Genomic DNA, 25,966 nt, shown 5'->3' on the forward strand with positions numbered 1-25,966 from the left:
GGACAATGCTTAAAATGAGTTGTCAATTCATGATGGTCAAATTAATGATACAACCGGTTGAAGGTTATTAAGTGATATAACCACTGCTCACAAGAAAGCCACACATTTTGAGAGTGATAATGTCCTTTTTCCTATCCTTAGGTTTTTTCAGCATTATCTACAATCGTTTATATCATTATTGATCAGGATCAATTGACATTTTAATAGTCTCATCATGTGCCCTGATAACAGCTTTGTGCTATGCTCTGTATGACAAAGTGCGAAAAGCGGATAGCTTAAGTACCAAGGCCACTGAAAGCAAAAGAGGCAAGTGATTAATGAAATCCTGATGTCCATTTTGAAAAAGCGGAAAACAAGAAGAATGTGAAGATTAATAAATTTGATCAACAGGAGGGAAATGACAGAGCCGATTCTCAGTTCTATGGAATGTGGGTTTATAAGTTCTATTCATATTGTTAATGTGTTCAACTAATTAATCATTCAATTGAATAGATGATGTATATTCTTCTCCTTATGTGTGCAGGAGCCAGAGACTGCATATTAGGTGGTTTGTTATCGTTACAGCTACAGATGTTTACATAGTTTCCTTATCTCTAAGTCCAGCAGAAGCTTGCTGTCTCTGTCTCCTCTGCTCTGCCTGCTAACTTCAAGTACTGAGTACTCACAGTAGTCTAATACTTTTGAGTACTTCCTAAGCCCTGCCCCCTGCTTAACTGTATCTCCTTCTCATGTTGCTATATAAACCAATGTAAAAGTATTTGTACTCCAGAAATGATTCAGGTCAAGCTGTACATTTGCTCCTTGCGCAAGTAAAAAGAAGGAGATCTCCGTTGTGTCTGTGTCTATCTTATTCCAATGTGTGATCTGAGCCTAAGGTGTTTGTAAAATGATAAAGCAATCTATCACTTTCTTCCAATGAATCCTGTTCAGTCATCCCTGGTGATGGCAGATCAGTGTAAGTAATTTCCAATGAAGATGTCTGCTCTTACACCTTCCTGGCAACTAGACAGAGGGAACTGAGGAGATGACATATAGGGAAGTAAATTGGGCATCAAACTATGTGATTATGTGGTCAAGAAGAGGAGCAGCCATGTTTCATCTGATGGTTTCTGCAGGAGCAGGAAGAAAGGCCAAACTCGCAAACAATCAAAAAGTGTGATCCTATGTTCTACCTGAATGTTCACAAGATTCTCAATTAACCTGAACCCTTACTGTGACTCTGGCAGACTGTGACCCCAATGACAGGTGAGAATTATCAGCCTGATCAAATTTTTCAAAACTTGCAGTGGTGGACAGTCACAATATAAGTACACTTGAGTACTGATATAGAGATCAGGACCTGAGGATTCTGCAGGGGAAATAGCATTTGTAGTGCCCCTGATGGGCAGAAATGAAAGTGCTTCTGGAGGTGCCCTAGAGAGAAGTCATACGACATGTAGCCTTGAACTCCAGGTTTTTATTTTACTTCGCGTTTTGCTCAGAAAGAAAGCCTGGACCAAGCTGTTGATTTTTCTGGCATAGGAAGTGGGAGTCAACCTTTCATTTCCCCAACCAACCAGAGTGCAGTGGGCGTCGCCCACCCCTCTATGCCAGATATCAGACGCGCTGGGGCAGGCTATACGACATGCGATTCCAATACGTCATTGATTGAATGTTGTGTTTGTGATACAGCATTTTTTGTAAGAAATAGGCCCCTAACACTAATTTCGGCCAATTACAGGAAAACACAGTTTGACACTCATCGTCACAGGACTTCAGAGATCATTGTACCTAATTTAGACTCAAGGGAGTGCAGTGCTGCCCGCAGAGTCGTTCTGATATGCGGCCCTCCAGAACCGCCGATCCGACCGATATGTTCATATATGGGCATTTGGATATCTAGTTGTCCAGAACCGCCGATCTATATTATGGTCAAGTCTGTGTTATAGTGAACTCTATATGGTTAAGTCTGACTGTCCACCCACCCATTAGGCAATTTGGATATATACTAGGAAGTGTTTACTACCATCTTCAAAAATTCGCACTTTGCCTCTCTTTCCTCCCTCAACCTCTACCTTTTGCTCTCTCTCCCTCCCACGCTGCCTCAGTCCCTCTTTCTGTGCCTCTCTTCTCTCCCCTTTACCAGCCAACATCACAATGCTTCCATAGGAGGGGGTATGTGCAGTAGAAGACTATCATTCGCAATACCATTTGGGATACCAGCGTTTTGTCAGACGAAGTGTTCATGCTTTTAGGCATTCTATATAAAATACCCCCCCCCCCTTTGGAAGGTAATTATTTTCTATTCTATGACCCAAGAGTTATAGGCCAAAATGTAACGCGGGCTGGTACACCACTAATGAAGCTTGTTTGGATGTTTATCTTTTGCAGAGGTTATTTAATAGTATTAGAATTTCATAATTATTTAACAGAATAAGGGCCTTGGAATTGTAATTTCTCCCAAGTGCAAACTGAGGTGCAAAGTTGTCAACAATGAATCTATGGCACCACTGCCACATGTAGTTTATCCATTAATCCACTAAAATGTACTAAAATGGGGGGGGGGGGGGGGTTTGCGCCTCAGGAAACCAATTTACCCGCGCTCTGCACTCCTCAGCGCCTGTACCAAAATATGGCCCATGATCTACAGTAGTGAAATTAAAACTCATACTCTCAAAGTCAAAGCCATACTAAAAGTCATACTGAGTGATCCACACACTCTCTTAGTCTGTCTGGGTGGTGTGGTGTGTCTGACTCACAAATGGACTGACAGGGACCCTGTCATCTGCACTCTGTCCTGACACATAGCCAGATTAATACTAAAGGTGAGGTAAATAAATAAGGCCAGGCTTAATGAAAACTCCCAGCCCTGATGCAATTACAGCACCACTTCCAGTTAACCCCCTGGCAATTAACAAACATGGATAGGTGTGCTAGTGGGAGCATACTTTCCTGTGTGTGTGTGTGTGTGTGTGTGTGTGTGTGTGTGTGTGTGTGTGTGTGTGTGTGTGTGTGTGTGTGTGTGTGTGTGTGTGTGTGTGTGTGTGTGTGTGTGTGTGTGTGAGTGTGAGTGGGCACAATAATTTGTGTATGTGCACGCGTTGTGTCCAGCTGGCCATATAATTCCCCACCGCTGATGCAAACTCAATAGGCTTAATTAAACTGCACAGAAACTCTATCAGCATGCTGAGACGGAGCGGCAGGGAGCAGACAGAACCCCACGGCCAATGAAAAGTGTTCCTCTCGCAAGGTAAAAAGGTCACAAGGTCAGCAGTGAAAACCTTGCCGTTCCACCATTAATGAAATCAATGGAATCCAATGGCTTCAGCATTTATTTATTTTTTAAGTATAACGTGACTCAATGGGCCATAACCATGCCTGAGGCTACCAGTAGTACTTGTTCTGAGGATAGAAGCTCCTCCTGAGCCTATGCATTGAACATGTCTAGATCACAGATTCACTTTTCATGGAATTGTGGAGGATTTCATGGAATTCACTGTTACTCTAGGATTTTCTGTTTGGTAGTTTGGTGACATCATGTGGAGATTGGTGGCAGAATAAATAAATCATATTTATTGTCACATCACAGGTTTACAGGTGTAAAACAGAGGGTGATATTTGCTGTGGTCATGCCTTGTTCAACAGTCTGATAGTAGCCGGGTGGAAACCGTTCATAAACCTGGTGGTCTGGCCCTTAAAGGAGTAGTTCACCCAAAAAATAACTTATTTTCTATCAATTACGCACCCCATGAAGCCTTGAATTCATGGATTTGTTTTGTTTTTTTGTCGCATTCCTAAGCCAATAATTTGATGACCGGGTGTATTTCCAGTAGGAGACACAGTCTACTTTGTGTCTCCTACCAGATACATTAACGTCGGGAGGCTAAATGTTTTCTACTGCCGTGTGGATTACCACGTGTCCGTATATCATCTACGATTTCAGATCAAAGCCTTTATAAACGAAAATGAATGAAACTATCCTTGGAGTTGGAGCACTTCAGTATCTCTGCAGTTTAATCAAGTGGGACACTAGTCTCAACCAGTTCCAACACACGCAGGCAGGCACTTTATGTTTACATTATAGGATATGAGCACGCAGATCAAAGTTGCATCGGCTGTAAAACATCCCTTTGAAGTCCGCGGCAAGGCTTTTTTTTTAGACCCCATCTCGCACACAGCGTAGTCATGGTTTCGAATTTGATCCCACAGCCCGAAGAGATGGTCCAATAACAGAACAGAACAGTTAACACTACGGCGGTGAGTGCACACAATGAATGGAACAGAGGGGGCCTGGGGGCGGAGAAAACGTACCACTTGGCTTTGGAGGGGAGCAGATCTACAAGCTCTCAACATGTCGTGCTGCAACAAGTTGCGGGCTTGTAGGTCAGCTATTTGACTAAAAACAAAATATTAAAAATGTATTAAAAAAAATAGAAGTGGGGGGGGGACGTGCACCCCTTCGCACCCTAACTGAGGCGCTTGAGCCGCTTGCCCGGCCACGGTCATTGTAGGGGTTTGAACAGTTTGTGGCTGGGGTGGTGCCTGTCCTTGATGATGCACTGAGCTTTTACACACCTCTACTTGTACAGTTCCTGGAGCGAGGGGAGCTCGCCTCCCATTATGCGTTCTGCTGACAACACCACCCGCGCTGTAGGTTTTTCTTTTCTCGGGCAGTGCAGTTTCCATACCAGGCTGTAACACAGCCTGACAGGTCACTTTCAATGGAGCTGTTGTGCTGTTGTCTGAGGATGCGGACGCTAACTCCATACTTCTTTAGGTGGCGAAACCAGTATAGTCGCTGCTGGGCCTTTATCCTCACGTGTGTGTGTCCCACTTGAGCTCCTCCTCGATGTGTACTCAAAGGAACTTGAAATCGCTGACCCTTTCCCCTGTAGCTCCATACAGATTCATGGTATTTGTGTCGCTCCAGGCAAAAAGCTTAATATTAATATTTCTTGATGTCACCCTTTATATTGATTTAAAATGAAATTGCATAACTTAAAAATAATTGCGCTGCACAGTCGGTGTGAATGCACCTTTAGGGGCCGTGTCCACAGAAAGCATTATTTTGAGCTGCCAGCACCTTTCTGCCAATGCATTTCTATGGTAAAGACGCACTGAAGCGTTCTTCACATTTCAGCTCTCTCAGCATCCAGCATCTTTTTGGCGGAGCTCCTGGGCGATTCAAGCAGAAAATAGTTCAAGTTTTGTAGAGGAGCGCAGCTCATCAATGTCGCATTTTATCCTCCTGGTCATTTATGACCTGATTTTGAATAGTTACTACAACCATAACAAGCCCATGTTTACCGTTATATCAGCAAGGCTATTTGTAATGCAGATGACACAATCTTTCAAGCACGAGTAATGGTTGATAGGTTTGAACGTTGTGGGCCTCAATAAACTAACCTGGCACTTAATACGAAAACACTCTGTTGGACATATCCAAAAGTGCTCCTCTGAAAAAAAAAACTTTCTGTGGACATGGCCCCTTACTATGTCCACAGCAATGCACAGCGCAAGGTATTGCAATCGGTCCTGTCTGTTTGTATAGAATAACTTGACTAAATTATTTATTTTGGGGTAAAAAAAAAGTCAGAGGTCAAGGTCACAATCAAGGTATCTATCTATGGAGTAGACATTACTCCTCTAGACCATCCCATGTGATGAAATGATGCAAGGAAGAGGATGTGTTTTGTAAGCTGCAAGCTTTTCTAGCTAAGGCGCAAATGGAAACAATGGACTTCTGATGTATCAAGACATATCACCTATCACATAATTAATATTAATATTGAATCACATTGTTCAAAATAATATAATCAAAAACCAAGAAATGTATTGAGGATGTGGAACCTCTTAATAATCTGTGGAATACACACATCTAAAAAGCTATTTGTTGCACATAATGTACTGTTGTTTTGAGTTAATATTACTACTTAATATAGGAGTTTAAATATATTGCTATTTTCATTTGGCAAAGCAGAATGCAAGAAAGCCTCTTTGCACGCTCCTACATGAATGGCAAACAAGTCAGAAGCATACGGATAAGCAACGGACACGCACATAGTCAGCACCAGATTCCAAACAGTGATAGATGGGTTGGTTGCAGGGACAATTAACCTTTTCCCTACTTAAGTGTATCCTTTGTGATTGTGTACGTGAATGAATGGGAGACCAAACACTTTCACTCTTGTAAACTCCCTGCAATGGAAATTTTAATATTATCTCTGAACCAATTCTGTGTCCAGAATCATTTCTCCATAGTTGTCCAACCCAAACCACTGTTCCCTAGAGATGCAAGTAATGCTTCGGTGAGACTATAAGTGGGCCGTCCTACGGGCTCACCCTGGAAGTCTCAGCTGCTGGGTGAGTCCACATAAATACAGCTTTTTAACACAAATGAACAGTTTTTGAAAAAGAAAAAAAGCAAACAGCATATAACAAACCAATGCTTATTATCTAGGGGGTAATAGGCCTGTGGCACTGCCTCTGGGAGTTTCAGTTAAAAAATATTTAAAATAATAATTTGTATTAGATGTACTAGAAATGTGAAGCAGTTAAAACAATTTAAATAAAGATATAAACATATAATAGTCCCATCAAACAAAAGAGTGAAGTTGGAGTGAGGTAGGACAGAGAACATGGTCTAGGCTTGCTGCTTTCTGTGTGCGTGCGTGCAGACAGGAGATCACCAGTCCCTGGGGCCTAGCTTTAAGGAGCCATTAAAAGCCAGATATGAGCCAGAATGACCTCCTTGCACTTCTAACGATTTTTGATAGCAGCAGGAGGGGGGAAAAGCAAAACATGTCATCTCCCCTCACAGCCATATTGCTATCATCGCACTTTAATGAAAAAGAATGCAGGGCACTGTCCCAGAGGTCTCTGGCAAATAGAAAGGTTTGAATTGAGAGTTTAGGTGGAATTAGTGGAGGGGGAAATGCTGCCAGCGTACGGATGAGTAAACAAAACAACTTATGGTCTTCCTTGAGGAACTCCAGGACAATATTTGACCAATGTTTAACACCGCCCATGAGGCAATGTTTACAACCCTACACACACACACATACACACACTTGATTGTACAGCAGTACAATCAATCCTTGATGTAAACAGACAGCAAAGATCAATGGTGAATCCAGAGCTAGTACTATAATTTATCAACAAACTGTCCTGCAGTTTTATGCCAAGAACCCAAATAACAAGTTATCTCCCTTACTAACACAATCATGACAAAGTAAAAAATAACCCACACCAAAATGACAGTTTAACATGGGTTTGGAAGTGCGCCCTCTGCGTAGCAGCAATGCCATCTTGGCTCTTTATATACGTAGTGTACTTCCTCTGGAAGCAACCAATGAACAGCCGGAGCAGGAAGCTGACCCACCAATAATCTCCATCTCCCTATCATAGACTGTAAAAACATATGGACGAATAGACCATGACGTCACCCATTGGATTCTACAGATTTGAAGCCGAAAAATGACTGCTATTAGTGTGAAGGGAGACAAAGGGTGGGTCTTCCCTCAATAGAACCCAATCACAAGCCCCGAAACCATACCCTGCTTCATTAATATTCTTTTAATTAATGGGACCATAATTTACAAAAACACATATCATGCTGTGTGAAAGAAGACTTGAAAACGTAACGTCTTTATGAAAAGGGTTTACTAAGGTAATAAAACCCAGTGTAAATTAGGATCCTTTTTTTTTATTAGCACCACCTGCTGGGCCATTAATGACAACTGCAGAGTGTTCATTACATTTCGCACAATCTGGGAACCCATCGTCAAAAAACAAACAAAAAAACAGTGCCAGCATGGCTCCGTTTTGATATTGGCCAATTGGAGGTTTTGATATTACTCCAATTGGTCAAACGGGGGCGCTATAGCAATTGTTTTTAAATGCAAACTTTAAACGCAAAAGTCATGCCTCATTTGGCCGACAGCCATTAAACCTGCTTACGCATGTATGTGCCTTGACTCATGAGGAACACATGTATCACGTTGACTAGTAAGCTCCGCCCTTAGATTGTCCACAATTTTGAGCAGTTTGAAAAACACTTAAACCCAGGATTTTTCAGCTATTTGCGTGAAACTGTATCATCTGTGTGATCTCCTTTTTCACAGGTTCTTGTCTGTTGGTCCAATGGCTTCTCGCTTAAGTGTGTGCCTTACAACCTCAAGGTCGTCAGTTCAAGCCTCACTTGATGCAGGCTTCCTTAAAGTTGCATTGCACACAACATGATTGTGTCAATTACTGCATGTGCAATTGTTAAAGATAACCTGAAATAATTATTTGATAGTATGTTTTTTCAATGTATGACATACTTCATTCTGAAAATAGCCGATCTACAATCTCAAAACTTTTCAGATAGCAACGTGTTTCTGAGCTTGTAGAACGGCTGCTTTCACTGGTTTCGGTTTCGAGGAGACATACAATTTCTCTATTGGTAAATGGTTTGTGAACGAGTGATCTTAGTGTTAGTGAAACAGGAGCTTGGTTCATGACAGAAGGCAAAAGTTTATGATCTACAACAGACAACTTCAGCCTGGATGAAGCTATAGCACTACAGGTAGTGTCTCAGCCTGTGAGTCCCAAGGTTGAGAGTTCGAGTCCTGTCAATGGCAATAGGTTGAGGTGTCCATGAGTGAGGTTCTTTACTAGGTTTCTTTTTCTTTGTGCTATTATTTCACTTTACTTTATTTTTAGCGCTTCATTCTTGGCCCTGCTTATCGGCGTCTGTCTGTCTGTCTGTCTGTCTCTCTGTCGCTATCACTCTGTCTGTCTAAATTCTCTCTCTCTCTGGGGGACCGCCCAATAGAATGTTGGCCTATTTGGTCCGCCCTCAGCCCTCCTCTTCTGGTGGGGTGCCTATGTTTTCATTCCCACTAACTAACATTTCTCCCACGGAACACTAACAACATTTCTCCAGCGGAAAATGGATGTTATAGACAACAAGCCTTTTGCTATAGCGTACTTACGAGAGTTGCTCAATTACAATACAAATATTGTAAAACCAACATGTAAAATCTCTTCAGCACATTTGTTTGAAGTATTTGATAGATTGGTTTGTTTCCAGTGGGAACACATTAGAAAGCGAACGCACAGATGTAAATCCCGGCCACTACATTTGATTGGGTAAAGCGTGTCTTGCTTCCTGATCTAAGGCCCACCCACTTGTGGGCCAATGTTCACACCTTCTGAATGGCCCTCCCCACAGATGCAGTAGCGCAGCTCAGAATCTGTTCTTGAGAGATTACATTCCGCATCTTGTTGCTTGGTCCCTATTTACACCCATTTACAAAAATGCACATGCACAGACACACCTGACACAGCCCTTTTGAAAGTCACTATGCCATTTATTTTATCTAAAATGATTGTAATACTCTGATACAAGCCATTGGCATATCAATACGCCTGGAAAATTGTTCCTTAAAAGTGCTGCATTTTGAACTCAAATCTTAACCATACAGTGAGCTACAGCTAACCTTGACAAACATGCTCAAGTAAAAATGGTTGAAGTTTATACAATGTGGCCAGTGTTGGCAATGGACAATGAATGACATGTACCTGTAGTAACACTGGTGTTGTCCTTCAAGCAACACCAGTGTTGCTTGAAGGTGGACAAACAGCATGCCTCTGTAATAATGTGCACCCATGAATGGAAGTGTTTGAAAAGAAGTGCACGCACGCTGACAAACATGCACATGTGCACACATAGAGAAACACACCACACACACACACACACACACACACACACACACACACACACACACACACACACACACACACACACACACACACACACACACACACACACACACACACACACACACACACACACACACACAGAACCCTACCTCCCTTCCAATCAAGCGCAGGCTAATTACTGTGTTTCAGCAGTGTTATTCCAGCATGGAGGGAGCTCGGCTGCTGATGGCACCCAAGCCTAAATTACTGCTTTAATTACTGATGCTAATGTTTTCCCTGCTATTAAACATTTATGCAGAGTGGCATCCGGAGATGTTCAATCCTTATCTCCATAGATCCCCTGGGGTGTTGTTGGGGTGGGGGCTGGGTGAGGGGGCCAGGACTGAGGCAGGAAAAGTGCCACCGCTGCATTTCCAACGTGCCTCCATGATGCTGTGCTGTAAAACACAAGTTCTGTCCGTTTGGCTTTGGGCCCAGGGAGAGGAACATTTACAGCTCCAGACAAAGTGTATGCATAGACAGACAGACAGAAGCCCACATACAGAGTTATGTTTTTGTGCGTGCGTGCGTGCGTGCGTGCGTGCGTGCGTGCGTGCGTGCGTGCGTGCGTACAATTATACATAAGTGTGGGATACTTGTGTGTGTGGGATGCGTATTATATAAATAATATTTGTGTGTGTGTGTGTGTGTGTGTGTGTGTGTGCACGCGCACGCGTGCGTGCGTGCGTACGTGTGTGTGTGTGTGTGTGTGTGTGTGTGTGTGTGTGCGACAAAGAAAAGTAGTAATGAGCGAATCAGGCACAAAGGTGGAGAACAGAAAAGCCCAGGGTGGTATTGTAATAAGCATAAGGGTGGGAGAATGGAGCAGGAGACATGGGAACCGTGTTAGTACTTAGGTGTGAGGCAAGGCTGAATGAAGGTGGACCGACTCCAAGAGGGAAAGAGAGAGACACACACACACACACACACACACACACACACACACACACACACACACACACACACACACACACACACACACACACACACACACACACACACACACACACACACACACACACACACACACACAAAGAGAGAGATCTACAGTATATGAAAAAGAGAATTATAGTAAGCCCTCCATTAGCACAGTATATGCTAATCACAGCCTTACTGAGGCCCAAGGTCCCCCATCATGCTGCTCTGCCTAAATCAATAATACTGGGATTCAATTACTGTCCCTTACTTTCTCTCTCTCTCTCTCTCTCTCTCCCCCCTCTCCCTCTGTCTCTGAACCGAGAATATTGATTTACTGAGACGACAGGCCGGGCTCCCTGACAACAGCAAGTAAACTCTACCCACGATGAGTGCAACTTTGCGTGTGAGAGAGTTTTACAAACTTCATAAATGCAAGCAGAGAGTTCAATTAGAATTTGTTATCTTTAAACAGAGTTTGGATCAGGTTAAGAGCTACTTGCTCCTTCCTGCAAAGGAACAGCCAGTATTGTCATGTGGTGAACACGTTCTGAAAACTTCATCAAATCTCTAAAAGAAAAAGTAGACCAACTTAACTTAGACATTAGCGTCTTCCACACGTACTGACACCCTGAACTTATCTCGACATTAACCGTCTGTATATGAGAATAGAACGCAAATGTCCAACCTCAGTTGGACGAGGCAGACATGAAACAGACTTGAATCTTCCAGCTCGCTAACACAGTGAAATAGCTTAGCCTAGTGGGTAGAGAGGCCATCTGGTAATCAGAAGGTCACCAGTTCTCCTACAGTATGTGTTCCTCTATGTGTCTAAGTATCCCTGAGCAAGACACTTAAGCCCTACCTGCTACCCCCTGATGAGTAGCCATCAGCTGGGTGAAGCGGAAACTGAATTTCCCCAGCGCGATTATAAGGTATTAAAACAATTCTGAATGTGTGAATAATATTTACAGCGAGCGAGGGGGTACGTTGATGACATTATATTAGCAGAGGTCAGTAAAGTTGTAAATATATTCACAGATTCAAACTTCAATAGCTCATAAGCGAAACATTGTTAAAACCGTAGTATGGTAGACAACAAGCTACAATCTATTTAGTTTAATTATATTTCAGACTGTCATTCGTCTCACAGTCATGTACATAGAGACCAATGTCATTTGTCAAGCTCAGAGGACGGCTTGTTTTGATTCAATTAGGTTGTACAGTAGCTCACGTTGTGCTCATGAGCTATTAATCATAAGATCAAGTTTGCTTTGGTGAATAAATGTCCAGCTTTACCATGATTATTTATAGTTGCAAGTTCTAGATCCTACAATTTCACCCTCCATTCCTTTTCACAAACCGCACCCTCATTATGAACAATTAGTCAATTAAAAAAAAGAAAGATAATCATCTGCGTGTTTGACCGAGCATTATACGTCAAGGTAACAGAAATAGTGTGGAATTACGGCAAGTTAAAAAAAAAATCACACCCTGTGTGAAGACAGTGGTGCCTTTGATGAGCCCCGTATTGATGTTGTCATCAATGTTTGTTTATTGGACATACATACATACATACATACGGACGGACACACGGACAAAGTCAGATATAGGAGTGGTTGGCACCACTTAAAAACACTGTCATTGCGACGGGGGAGTTCCACACCATTTGCAATTTACTTTCCATTCTAGGGAAATGATTTTGAGATGCAGGGTTGAGGGACCTCTGTGTGGAGTCTAGTGTTATTGTGGATAGAAGGCAGAAAGTACAACGGAGCAGCAGCACTTGCTTGTCTACAAAGCATTGATGAGGCTTTCCTGGAAAGGCTTCCTCCTCTGACTAAAGGGCAAACATACAACAGAGGTTGACCTCCTGAAGCCCTGAGGAGCATTTTACAGCTTCCAATATGATGTCCATCAGGTGTCACTCACAGAGCTTTTTGAGAATTCCTCATTCACCCTTATCACAGAGCTGTTCCAAGTCTACCTGGACTCTCTCTGAAGTCAACATGGTCTTTCAGCTTTATGGATGTTCTACTTCAATTGATGCTTCTGGAGAAGGCAACTGGATGTTGCACCTTGCATGAACCCAAGAGGGTTAAGTTTCCAAGATCATAATTATTGTGTTTTCATCCGATTGCCTCAAGTCAAGACCTTATGATTTCCTCCCCACTATTGAAATTTGAGTTGTGTAATCACCTTTGTTACCCCTTCAGTGCCACACCGCCGTAAAAATACATCACACAAAATCAAACGTTTTAGACTTCTGTGTACCACAGCAGGTCAAATTGCTCAATTAAGGCCACACAATGTGCGGAAGCACTTTGCGAACAGTGGAGTCGAGACACCTGTGGTGTCTCACCTGACGAGTCTCAGTCATTAGACTATAAAAAATCCTTAAGGAAAATGTCATATTGTGGAGGAAAACATAATTGGTCTTACAGCAATCAGGTGAAAATCACTATTTATTATTTAGAAAAAGGGGTGTTCTCAAATTGCAGAGCTTGACGTCAAGGCAGAGCTGAGAAACCTTACAATATTATTTTACAAATGCATCATGTTGAATACATTGAAGATATATGTTTTTTTGTGATAATATAAAAGCAGTTAAAACAGACCGGTCATATTTGACCACCGCACTGAAACAAGGGAGGGTGCAACGAATACTGGAGACAGGTTAAAGAATTGACGCATTGATTACTTATAATGACTTAAAATTAGGACTGTGAATCTTCTGCTATCTCACGATTCAATTCCGATTCTTGGGGTCACGATTCAAACGATTCTCGATTGAGGAATGTATTCTCATTTAAAACAGTCATATATTGCTTTCATCTGGACTATATATAATACCAGAGAGGTATTATATTTTAAACAATTATGATACTGTAATAATACCAGAGAGGGTCGCTTGTAAAAAATCTGCGAAAATAGCCGATCTAACGTGTTGCAATGCGATGCAGAGATGCAGAACGGACACCTACCAGCATCACTTATCTACTTGTGAGGGGACAGGCATCAGTATATGCCCATATATGGGCATATACTGATGACATCCCGGATCTCCATATGGAGATCCGGGATGTCATCAGTATATAGGCATAAAAGGGACAAGGACTGACAGATATAGAACTCCATAAATTGGCATACAAATGACAAGGACTGACAGATACAGAGATCTCCTTATATGGGCATATGAGCATGCCCATATGGGCATATACTGATAACATCATGGATCTCCATATGCGCATAAAAGGGACACGGTCAGATACAGATATCTCGCTATATGGGCATACAAGGAACACAGAAACAGACATCTCCATAGACCTGGTTGCTTGTTTCTCTCACACAATCTGGCAACTAAATCGGCTACACTAAGAGACCTACACGTTAATCAGCAGCTATAAAGCAGTTTCAATCACATTGTGATTTATTTCTACACTAACATGGCTGGCAGTAGACTGGAGAAGTTTGGGACGGTATTCACACAGGTTCGAGATCTGCTGCGCTCCGGGGTCATCAAGCAGTCAGACAAACCCATATGGTATGATGTCTACAAGGCCTTTCCACCCAAGAGGAACACACTTTTTGTAAGACCGCAATCCAAGTCATATGGGAAAACCGAGGACGCTGTGCCTGACATCTTTTACAAAGAGGACTTGGTTAGAGCGAAATTCTATGAGGTGTATGGGACAGGACCTAGACCATTGAATCTTTCCAGACTAAACTTTGTTTCTACATGCCAAAGGTTTGCTGAGAAGTACACAGAATTGGAGAGTAGTGGGTCGCTGGAGGAATCTAGTATGTTTGAGGAGACTGCAAAGGCTCTGCTGGCAGACAGAGTTGTGCTGAGGAGACGAGGAGGTCCCATGGTGGCACCAGAGTCCAGGGATCCAGTGGTGGAGTTAAAGTTGACAGACATGCTGGCAGGGCAGCAAGGAGCCAGTTCTGCTGAGAACCAGGACTCACTCACTGAGGAACACACCACACAGACCTCTCCACAGTAACCTTCAGTGACACAAGGACAAAATGGTTGCAACCTTTCCTCTGCATTTACACCCACTGTGTTTCTGACATGGAGGAGGATTATCTGTGTGGAAGGATGGTTGTTTCTTTACCATTTGAAGAACTTTATTTGTAAATATTTTTTGGTGTTACCGTAACTTCCACAAAAAAAAATGTCAAGTAAAAAAAAAAAGAAACAGACATCTCCATATATGGGCACAAAAGAGACACAGACAGGAACAAAGGTACTCTGACAACGACTCAGACATATTGGTCGGATCGGCAGTGCGACGTAGTTGTCTACTCTAGATGTGACACCTAGATGTGAGGGACGTGTGGCGGCCTGAATCTCTAGTACAGTATACAGTATATATACTGTACAGAGTGATTCTGCAACAGTTGAATAAGCTTAAGTGGTTAATAGCATGTTAAATGCAATAATGTCTAAAATACTGTATGTTTAGAATTTAAACAATATGTGATCCTAAAAGCTCTCGTCTATTGGTTGGAGATGGTCATGCATTGTTACTAATTTGTAAGCAAGCTGCGAGCTTGGGGAACAAGAGATCAAGGCAGTGTCACGTCACCTTTATTCAACAGTAAAACACTGAGAATATATACATTTCAAGTGACATAATGTGTACTTGGGCCTGCAGTATCTTAATAAAGCAGAGCAAATGGTGTGAGAAACACATATCTATGCTTACAGTATACTGTACAGCTTAAAAGTGATTAAGTATAGTTATAACATAAAGTTCAGACACTGGGATGTTCTGAACTAGCCTGGTAAACCCTCCCTCCGGAAATCTCATTTCCATTTGATTTCAGGAGTGAGTCTGGCATGATCGCCCATTCTGCAATATTGGCTGTGGGCTGGAGTGGGCCCTTCAGCCAATGATCGTTGTTCCCCTCCAGCCAATCAGCAGACCTCCAGACTAACGTGACGCAACGGTACTTTTGAGACGGCCATGCCCAAAATAGGTTGCCTTATTCGGATAAATGCGTGGCACTGCCCGCCCCTCCCGGTTCTCTAAATTTTTATTTTTAAATAGGCTCTGGCATGATTAATTGACCACATATATGAAGTTAAACAACTAAATTCTATCCAAACGATATCTTAAAAGTAAATTCCGTGCCTCAAAAACAAAGTTTGAGAGCGTTTTAAAAACGAAAGTAAAAAGTGTAACTGGCCACAGAAACAATGGCGGATCGCTCCATTTTTGTCGGCTGCACTCGGTCCCATTCGGGCTCACTCGTACACGCCACCTGATTGGCCAACTGTCGCTGTCAATCACAGAACGATGTACGACGACGCTGATAGGCTCGTCAGACAGCCAATATTGCAGAATGGGCGTTCATGCCAGACTCACTCCTGAAATCAAATGGAAATGAGATTTCCGGAGGGAAACATCTACACTGCCACCCCAGACGCACGCACGCACGCACGCACGCACGCACGCACGCACGCACGCACGCACGCACGCACGCACGCACGCACGCACGCACGCACGCACGCACACACACACACACACACACACACACACACACACACACACACACACACACACACACACACACACACACACACACACACACATTAATTCTGTTGGAATTAAGTTATATTTCCTTCCTGTGGCACCGTGTACACTTACAAACAATGACACAAACAAAACAAAACAAAAAGACGGACTCATTCGGCAGCGTGGCAGACGCTGGTTTTCTATACCACGCTGTGTGCAGCATAGTAGTGACTTTGTGTGTTGAAAGGCTATTGCAATTTCAACAAAAAAAAGAAAGAAAGAAAGAAAGCAACAACGCATTGTGCTGACTGTGAGAATAGCTTCCTTCAGTAGACTGGAGGAAAGTTCTTTGTGAGCCTTGTAAAAGTGCTGAGCAGACATCGTAGCCTCTACACACACACACACACCCCTCCCTCACGCACGCACACACACACACACACACACACACACACACACACACACACACACACACACACACACATGCAGAGACAGTCCTACCTGCCGGCCTGGAGCTGTACAGATAGAGGTGGAAGGGCAAGACAAGGGGAGTCTGGTGTCCTGTTTACACTGCAGGTCCGTAGCAATCTGCTCGGCATTGCACAGCCTGAAGAATGAATAAAACACCTCCTGCTCTCTCTCTCTCTCTCTCTCTCTCTCGCTCTCTCTCTCTCTCTCTCAGAATTCTAAGTGTGTGCATGAGTGTGTGTGTAAGGGGGATAGACAGTGCATACAAGTTCAATATTGCCAAGTCTCTTGGTTGCTCTCACATGTCATGAATGGGGGATTGGGGGGGTTGGAGGGTGCGTGTGGTGTGCAGAGGAAATCTTTTAGGCGTATAAGACCATATCATGTCGTATAGCGTACCATACTATCATACTATAATACATAATACCCTATCATATCATATTATATACGGTATATCATCATATATCATTTATATATCATATATCATACCCTATACAGTATCATATATATCATATCATACATCAGGGAGACTCACCCCCAGTTCTGGAATCTCAGCTCATTCCAGGACCGTTAGGCATTAAAAAAATAGACATGTCAGTGTGGTGGAGCTATTCTCTGTACTGCTCTCTGCCTCACTGATTGGATCGCTTCTGGCCGACACCTTCACTGCCCACAACTGTCCCCAGGAGGGCCACCATTTTCCCTGAGGCTGTCAGCCTCCTAAACTAAAGCGTCCATCTTCCCTCCTCCCTCCCACCTGGGGATGATAGTCGTCCACAGCTCTCCTCCGTGTTGCATTGTGTTGCTGACCACCACTAAAATCTCTGACATGGCATACGTCTTTTCTGTCTTTTTTATACTGGATTTTTACTGGATGTGAAATGGTGAAATGTGTCAGTGTCCTCTACTAGGGCAGTGGTTGTCACACTTTTGTTGGCTTCAGTACCCCCTTTCCCTGATTTCTGTGCAAGTACTGTATATCCCCTTTAACCGACTACAACATTCCACTAAGAGAAAACTGTGAGACAAAGCGATCTACAAGCTCCGGCTATTTTCAGTATTTTTGCACGACACCATTGTATGAAAAATTATAAAATAGGGCTTACAGTAAGGGGTTAATCATCAGACTAATTGATTGAGTCAAAACATAAATTAAAACACGCTTCTTGGTTATTCGATTAATCTTAAAAGTAATCAATACAGTAATGGCTAAGAAAATAATAGTTGCAGCCCTAGTGTCCTACCCAACACCAAGTTCTAAATTTCTCAATGGAAGAGTAGGGAGAACACCTCCAACCACGGCAGATGTGTATACACTTAAATTAAGATGCTCTACCATACATATAGGTTAAAATAACGTTTTATTCATTTAAAAAAGTTCCAGGTTGTAGCTTTGATGTAAATAATGTAAAATGTTAGAAGAGAATGGAAGGAGCAAACAACAGTACCGGTTCAACTTCCTGTCAAGGTTGTTTTCTAATGCAATGCTTCCTAATGAGGCTGCGTTCGACGCATCCAAACATTGTACTGGAAGGCATGGCTAAACTCATCACATATGAATGTTGAGCAATATTCCAGGTAATCGTGAAAAAACTGGGTGATGCAGCACATTGTTTGCTAGATATCCTTGGTTCTCTTTGAGAGTGCACTAAAACGTGAACGTTTCCATTTTAATTGTGTTTTATGCATGGATTTGAGGCAGTATTCCTTTTTGCTGAATCTTTCACTGCCACTGCGGCTGTTTTCATTTAAGCTATTCTATTTTTAATTGTTCAAGAGGGTTTTATTTGCCACTCATTCATTACAGGAACAAGCAGCAAAATGTTGGAAATATTCAAATGAACATTTATATTGGTAATAAAATATGTATTCAAATATTGTGTGTTAATGCTCCGTCTTAATGTTTAATGGATCGTGCAGAGCACTTTGAATTGCATTGTTGTTGAAATATGCTATACAAAAAAACCTGCCTTGATTAAATATTGAGAAAAAAAGCTTGGTAGGAAAATATATAAATGAATAAATGATTAGGGTTTGATTTCTTTCAGGGAGGAATTGAGTGAAAAAGTGGGGAATCGTGCAGTGTACTGTATGAAGGACAATTGTCTGTCTAAACTAGCACTGTCTACCTGTCTGAGACACACACACACACACACACACACACACACACACACACACACGCACGTATGTATTTACCATACATTTTCAGAGGGGTTTTCTTTCGCTGTGCTTTGATTTTCTCCTATTCTCTAGAGGAGTGTGTATTCAGAGGGAACATAAATAACTTCTCAGAAGAGCTGGAGAGTTCACTAAAACATCCCCAAGGAAAGGAAAGCAAACGATGTAAGTACAAACAAGATAACAGGGGCACGGTGCACGCACGGAAACACAGAAACTGGGATGCCTAATGGCGGTAATACAGTGATTATAGGTATGCTACTATTCCGTATGCAGTATGTACGGGTTAAAACATGAGCTACGCTCCAAATGTCACAGCATACATTAACTGTCCCCCCATCTATTCCTGGAGGCACTCTTATACAGCGAGGTCACCCACATTACATCTAACAACTAAACAACCCCCCACCACCCCCCCTACAGTCACGCATAGGACTGACCTTCACCAATGACCTCAAGCCACCCCAGGTAAATGTCACTCAGGGAATGGGCTCTTTCATTGGCATGTGGATCCATATCCATGTCAAATGTCAGGAAAAGGTGTGTGTGTGTGTGTGTGTGTGTGTGTGTGTGTGTGTGTGTGTGTGTGTGTGTGTGTGTGTGTGTGCGCTTTCAGACTGCGACCTCCTGCAACCCATAACAGGAAGTGCTTCTTCAGCAGAACATAAAGCGAGGTGTGAGTAGCAGACTTTGCAGAATGCTCCCTAAAGTGAGTTTACATGCGTAAGGGCTCAGAGCATATAGCACTAAATAACGCACGCACACACACACACACACACACACACACACACACACACACACACACACACACACACACACACACACACACACACACACACACACACACACACACACACACACACACACACACACACACACACACACACACACACACACACACACAGTTGAGGGGCCGGCGTTTTACACTTCCTCAGCAACATTTATCTCTTCTTCATTTCAAGAGATGAAGCACCCGGATATAACTCAGAAGTCCAGACAGTGAGACAGCATGTAAATGCAGCCATGAAAATTAAAATGGGGCTTCTGCAGAGTTTTAACTGCCCCCAGAAGAGCTGAGGTGCCGCTGCCGCAAGGAGATATTATACTGCAACCAACACTCCCAAAGTCGGTCCTCTGCCAGCCTAGCTATGCAAAATGCATGCAAATGGCTGTGCTTATTAAATGTACTCAAAAACAGGGTTAATAAAATATTACCCGCACTTGCTGACTCATCGTTTTGCCTGCTAATTTGTCAAATAATGCTTATCTAAATTATAACGAGGCACTACAGTTGGTATAGTGTTAATGAGTAATGTTAATAATAATAAACTTCATTCATAGAGCACATATCGAAATAATTTTACGTAAAACTGAAGAAGAATATAATCAAACATCACAAGAAAAAGATGAAATGCAAAAACAGTGTGAAACTAGAAAAAGTGCTCCTCGGAGCACAAGTCTCCGCCAGGTCAGGTAGGTTATGGCCTCCTGGTGGCGCTATAATAGGCCAATGTGAAAAGGATGCCATTTATTCCTAGGCCTTGCACGGCAATCGGACACTGCATGCATGATTTGAGGCATTTTGTTCTAAAAATGTGTTTTGCTAAATTTGACCTGCTGGTGGCGCTATAACAGGCCAATGTTAAAAGGGTGGCATTTGTTCCTCAACATAGTGTGAATGTGCGTTCAAAGTTTCACCGTAATCGGGCGCTGCATTCATGATTTGCGGCATTTTGTTCAAAACGGGCCACTCCTGCAAACATTACATGTCAATGTTAGCCAATCAGGATGGCATATGAAAAATCAAACAGATCCGTCTTTATCACATGACTATAGAGATCATGTGTACCGATTTGCGTGAAATTTGGATCAAATATGAAGGCTTAATATCAAAAAATGTGTTTTACATAAGTCTGCCTCCTGGTGGCATTATAAAAGGCAAATGTGAAAAATGCAGGGCAAAGGTTTGTCCTTGGCCTTTAGAGAGTGTGCATACAAAGTTTTACACTGATCGGTGCAGTTATAGGTAAAAACACGAATCGGCCTGTTACAGCGCCACCATGAGGCTGATTTGAACATTTTCAAATTGCATTTCTTCCTCGGCCTAAAGGGAATGTGTGTGCAAAATTTCACGGAAATTGCATGCTGTGTTCATGATTTGAGGCATTTTGTTCGAAACAGAGTACTCCTGCAAACTTTGAAAGACAAATTTTGCCAATCAGGATGGAATATGAAAAATATGAAATGAGCCGTTTCTTTTAATGACTATAGAGATACTGTGTACCGATTTGGGGGATTTTTGGCCAAAATGTGTAGGAGTACTGTTCAAAAATGTGTTTTGCACAAATCGGCCTCCTGGTGGCGCCATAAAAGGCCACTGTAAAAAATTTGGAGCAGAGGTTCGGCTTTGGCATCCAGGGACTGTGTGTGCACAGTTTCGCTGCGATCAAGCCAACGGTGCCAGAGATTAGCTGTACACAGACAAGACAGAATGACACACACACACACACACACACACACGGACGGACGGACGGACAGGGGGTAAAACATACTCTCTCGCCATGCCTTTCGGCCTGGCGGAGACAATAAGAGAATCAAACAAATTTGAAAATCAAACTAGAAAAAGTGCTCCTCGGAGCACAGGTCTCCGCCAGGTCAGGTAGGCTATTGTGGCTTCCTGGTGGCGCTATAATAGGCCAACGTGAAAAGGGTGCCATTTCTTCTTAGGCCTTGCACGACAATCGGACACTGACTGCATTCATGATTTGAGAAATTTTGTTAAAAACATGTGTTTCGCTAAATTAGACCTGTTGGTGGCGCTATAACAGGCCAATGTTAAAAGGTTGGCATTTGTTCCTCAACATAGTGTGAATGTGCGAGCAAAGTTTGAGCGCAATTGGACGGTGCGTTCATGATTTGCAGAATTTTGTTCAAAACAAGCCAATAATGCAAACTTTAGATGTCAATCTTAGCCAATCAGTATGGAATATGAAAAATCAAACACATCCGTCTTGATCACATGACTATAGAGATCATGTGTACCGATTTGCGTGAAATTTGGATAAAATTGGAAGGAGTAGTATAAAAAAATGTGTTTTACACAAGTCGGCCTCCTGGTGGCGCTATAAAAGGCAGATGTGAAAAAGGCAGGTCAAAGGTTTTTCCTTGACCTATAGGGAGTGTGCATACAAAGTTTTACACAGATCGGTGCACTTATCGGTAAAAACACGAATCGGCCTGTTATAGCGCCACCATGAGGCTGATTTGAAATTTTTCAAATGTTAGTTCTTCCTTGGCCTAATGGAAATGAGCGTGCAAAATTTCAAGGAAATTGCATGCTGTGTTCATGATTTGAGGCATTTTGTTCAAAACGGTGCACTCCTGCAAACTTTGGAAGGCATTTTTAGCCAATCAGGATGGAATATGAGAAATCTGAAAGACCCGTTTCGTTTAATGACTATAGAGATACTGTGTACCGATTTGTGGGATTTTTGGACAAAATCTGTAGGAGTACTGTCAAAAAATATGTTTTGCACAAATCGGCCTCCTGGTGGCGCTATAACAGGCCCCTGTGAGAAATTTGGGGCAGAGGTTCTGCTCTGGTATCCAGGGACTGTGTGTGCACAGTTTGGCTGCGAGCAAGCCAACAGTGCCGGAGATTAGCTGTACACAGACAGATCGAATGACGGACACACGGACACACGGACGGACGGACGGACGGACGGACGGACAGGGGGTAAAACATACTCTCTCGCCATGCCTTTCGGCCTGGCGGAGACAATAAAAGTTGAACATCTACGGAAAGGCCCTTTGACAAAAGCAAGCATTAAAAAGAGCTTAACAATGCAAACCATATGACACACACTGTCCTCAGACCCCCAACCTAGCAAGGAAAAAATACCCCTTGGGAAGGCTCACAAAAGAGGGGACCTCTTTCCAGAGTGGACAGGTGTGCAATAAGTGCCGAGTGGGCAGTATTCAAATGCAAAACAAATATAAAAGAACAAAACTGTCAAGTGTCCGGCTTGAAAGATGACAGTACTATACTTTGATGCAAGTATGCTTTAAGAAAGAATTGAAAAGAAGGCACTGTTGTATCAACCTTGAGCTTCGCAGGCAGGTCGTTCTAGAGTCAAGAAGTCCTGACAGCAAAGGCACGGCTAGCATTTGTCTTCAGTGGTGACTCACTGAAGACAGGAACAACAGGCAGATTCCCACCTGAGGACCTCAGGCTATGCACAGGCTCATAAGTTAATAACAAAAAAAATATTAGGGGCCAGACCATGAGGTGCCAGTGTGGGAAAGTAGAGTATAATATGTTTTCTCCTGGTTTTAAGAGCCTCCACCTTCTACTTCTGGAGTCCCTGTGCACTATCCAGTGCAGCGTTCTCACTCTGCCACCTAGACGCTCAGATTGACCCGAGAATTCTGACGTGCTGACAGGTAGTGGCACAGCACACCTGTTTCCATTCTCAAATCAACACCAGTCTTCAAGAACCCAGTCTTCCCCCCCACTCCTCGCCAGATCTTCCCAAGTATGGCCTACGGTGTTGCTGTTTGTACTTTGTAGGTTATCTGCGAACCGAAATCCCTTTACAGGCACGCCTTGGTGGCGTGCCTGTAAGGTTAGGGTTAAGTTTAGATGTAAGTATAGTTTTTGTGAGGTTAGGGTTAAGGTTAGGTTTATATATAGTTTTTGTGAGGTTAGAGTTAAGGTTAGGCATAATTTCGCCACTTTAGGCATAGTTCCAAGTCTCAGAAGGCACACCTGCCAATCAAAGTGACTACTAGCCACAGCGTGTCCTTTGCGGGACTTGTCAGAAACTAGTTTTATAACAATATACCACAGTGGGAACCCAATGGCGGCGGTAACTTCCGGGTTGGTCTACTGTACAAAGAGACGTTGTCCCTGCAGCACTCTGCAGCAAGAGAGAGACTGGCTAGCCTGTCTCCATCTCCATGCAGCTCAGTGGGGTCCAGGGACCAGGTGCTTCCAGAACACGCACTGTTTGTTTTCAGCAGCATGTCGCTTGGCCAACTGGAAAATGTAAAATCATGCAGCCGACGAGCCCATAAACAAACTGCTCCTGCAGGTGTTCTATAAAGTTGTTGTTGCAGACGGTGAGTGCTTTACGCCGGGGAGGGGACCCTCCATCAACACATTAACCATCCCAGAGGGATTCACAAGGACAAGGAGGTCACAAGGCAACGCAATAAACACTGGCTCATCCTTGGAAGAATGCTCAAATAAAATCTGTCTGGCTGCATAGATTTTGTGATTATGTGAGGTCGCGACCTGGATGTTTACACCAACATAAACCGGATGATGCCGCTGGTTCGACATATACAGAACGCTTACTCTAAGCTATATTCAATGTATATATACTGTAGATTACGTAAGTTTCAAGTTTTGTGTGATATTTAGCCTTTTACTGAAATGAGTGGCTGCAAGCGTGTGCTAAATAAACAACAGCTAGGTCACATGCAAGGCCTAAAGCCTGCCACACCCTTATTTAGAGACGAAAATAGCAGAATACGTCTATTCCTCCCAGACCTTTGCAGCTCTCCTGTGACCTGCCGTCTAAAATAATGAGAGAAGTATGAGGCAAGATGACAGCTTAACAACAGGAACCTGCTCCGCCATGTTTATAGTGACCACATGACATCACCCAGCTTCATCTAGATTAATTTCACGGTGTCACTCATGGTTATGGAAGGAGCGAATTAAACCTGACACCCGCCTTAAATCCCTTCCTTCATTAAGAGTTGGCAGTGATGCAGGGGAGGTGAAGAGCCTCTGCTTGGCTTATCCCAACACTGTACCGCTCTACCAAAGATGTGGATATCAATGTTACAGCGTTATCTTAAAAAAAACTACAGGCAATCATGAAAAACGTGGGTGCCACAGTGCATTATTTGAGCTGGACCCGAACGTGACAACGTCTTAGGATTCAAAGTTTAAAGTCTAATGAAAATGTCCTTGGTTCACTTTGAGAGTTCCGCTATTAAAGTACTCAATTACCAAACACTAAAGTTTTAATGTTTCCCCTCTATGATATAAAAATAGGCCTTCCTCTGTAAATGGATTTCGGCGCAGGCAGGAGGGATTCATCTCCTGCAGAAAATGGCCTCATATTCTTTTATTCATCTGTCAAACTAATTGTCTATAGAGACAGCCAGGAGAATAATGTATCGAACAATGTTCTTTCTGCACAACATCAGTTTGGCATGTCCGACACAGGAGGCAAAATAAAAGTCACAAATTACATTGATAGGAATATCAATTGCTCCCTTCCCGCAAATTAAAGCCCATTTGCTAAAGACAGAGCTTGTCGATGCCCTTGTTGTGAGCATTATTATCTCTACATTGTTGTTTGGTCCTGACAACAGCAAACAAAATGAAGGAAAACACGCATCCAGCAGCAAAATGAGCTTTCTTGAATTATCATTAGTTTTGCAGTCAATGCTTACTAATTGCGTCTGTTCTGAATGCAAATGTGTCTGCGAGTGTTCTAACTTAAGTAACCACCTGAGCCTCCACCATAATCAAAACCTCCCATTTTATTGACAGTCATTATGCTGTGAAAGCCTACATCAACTTGAAATATCTCCAAACCATCACCGTACCAAAATGAGACACATTTTGCCTCTCTCTTTCTCAGAGTCCCTCATCAAAGTGCTACTTTAGCATCTGCATTATTCCACACATCATACCCCTGCACACACAAACCCCTGAACTCTTTCTCTCTCTCTCTCTCTCTCACACACACACACACACACACACACACACACACACACACACACACACACACACACACACACACACACACACACACACACACACACACACACACACACACACACACACACACACACACACACACACACACACACACACACACACTTATATCACTTCCCCCCACAGTCATCTGAAAATTACATCTGCCCCCCCACCCCAGCAGTCCACCAATCACTCCCCAGGTCTTCTCTCTAGTCTCTCTCTCGCTCCCCTCCGATGCCTTCCTCCCCTCACTCATTTCAGGCTGCCCTCCATTTTGTCTCTGCCCTAAATTGCCAGGTAAGGTCTGAATTGCCCTGTGAACAGCGTGGGGCTGGACAGGCCGGTGGGGTGGCGCGTGTGTGGATGTACGATCACC

General features: G+C 43.0%; 1 protein-coding gene across 1 annotated transcript; it reads left to right on the forward strand.

The window, feature by feature from the left end:
* Window positions 1-14,087: 14,087 nt before the first annotated feature.
* LOC311033957 (small ribosomal subunit protein mS23-like) lies at window positions 14,088-14,648 on the forward strand (the record flags this gene model as incomplete). Its single annotated transcript, XM_084041695.1, has 1 exon — window positions 14,088-14,648. The coding sequence occupies one exon, from the start codon at window positions 14,088-14,090 to the stop codon at window positions 14,646-14,648; it is 561 nt and encodes a 186-aa protein (XP_083897821.1).
* Between the last annotated feature and the right edge of the window lie 11,318 nt (window positions 14,649-25,966).

Source organism: Gymnoscopelus microlampas (genome assembly GCF_963454915.1).
Source record: "Gymnoscopelus microlampas genome assembly, chromosome: 18".
NCBI classification, from domain to species: domain Eukaryota; kingdom Metazoa; phylum Chordata; class Actinopteri; order Myctophiformes; family Myctophidae; genus Gymnoscopelus; species Gymnoscopelus microlampas.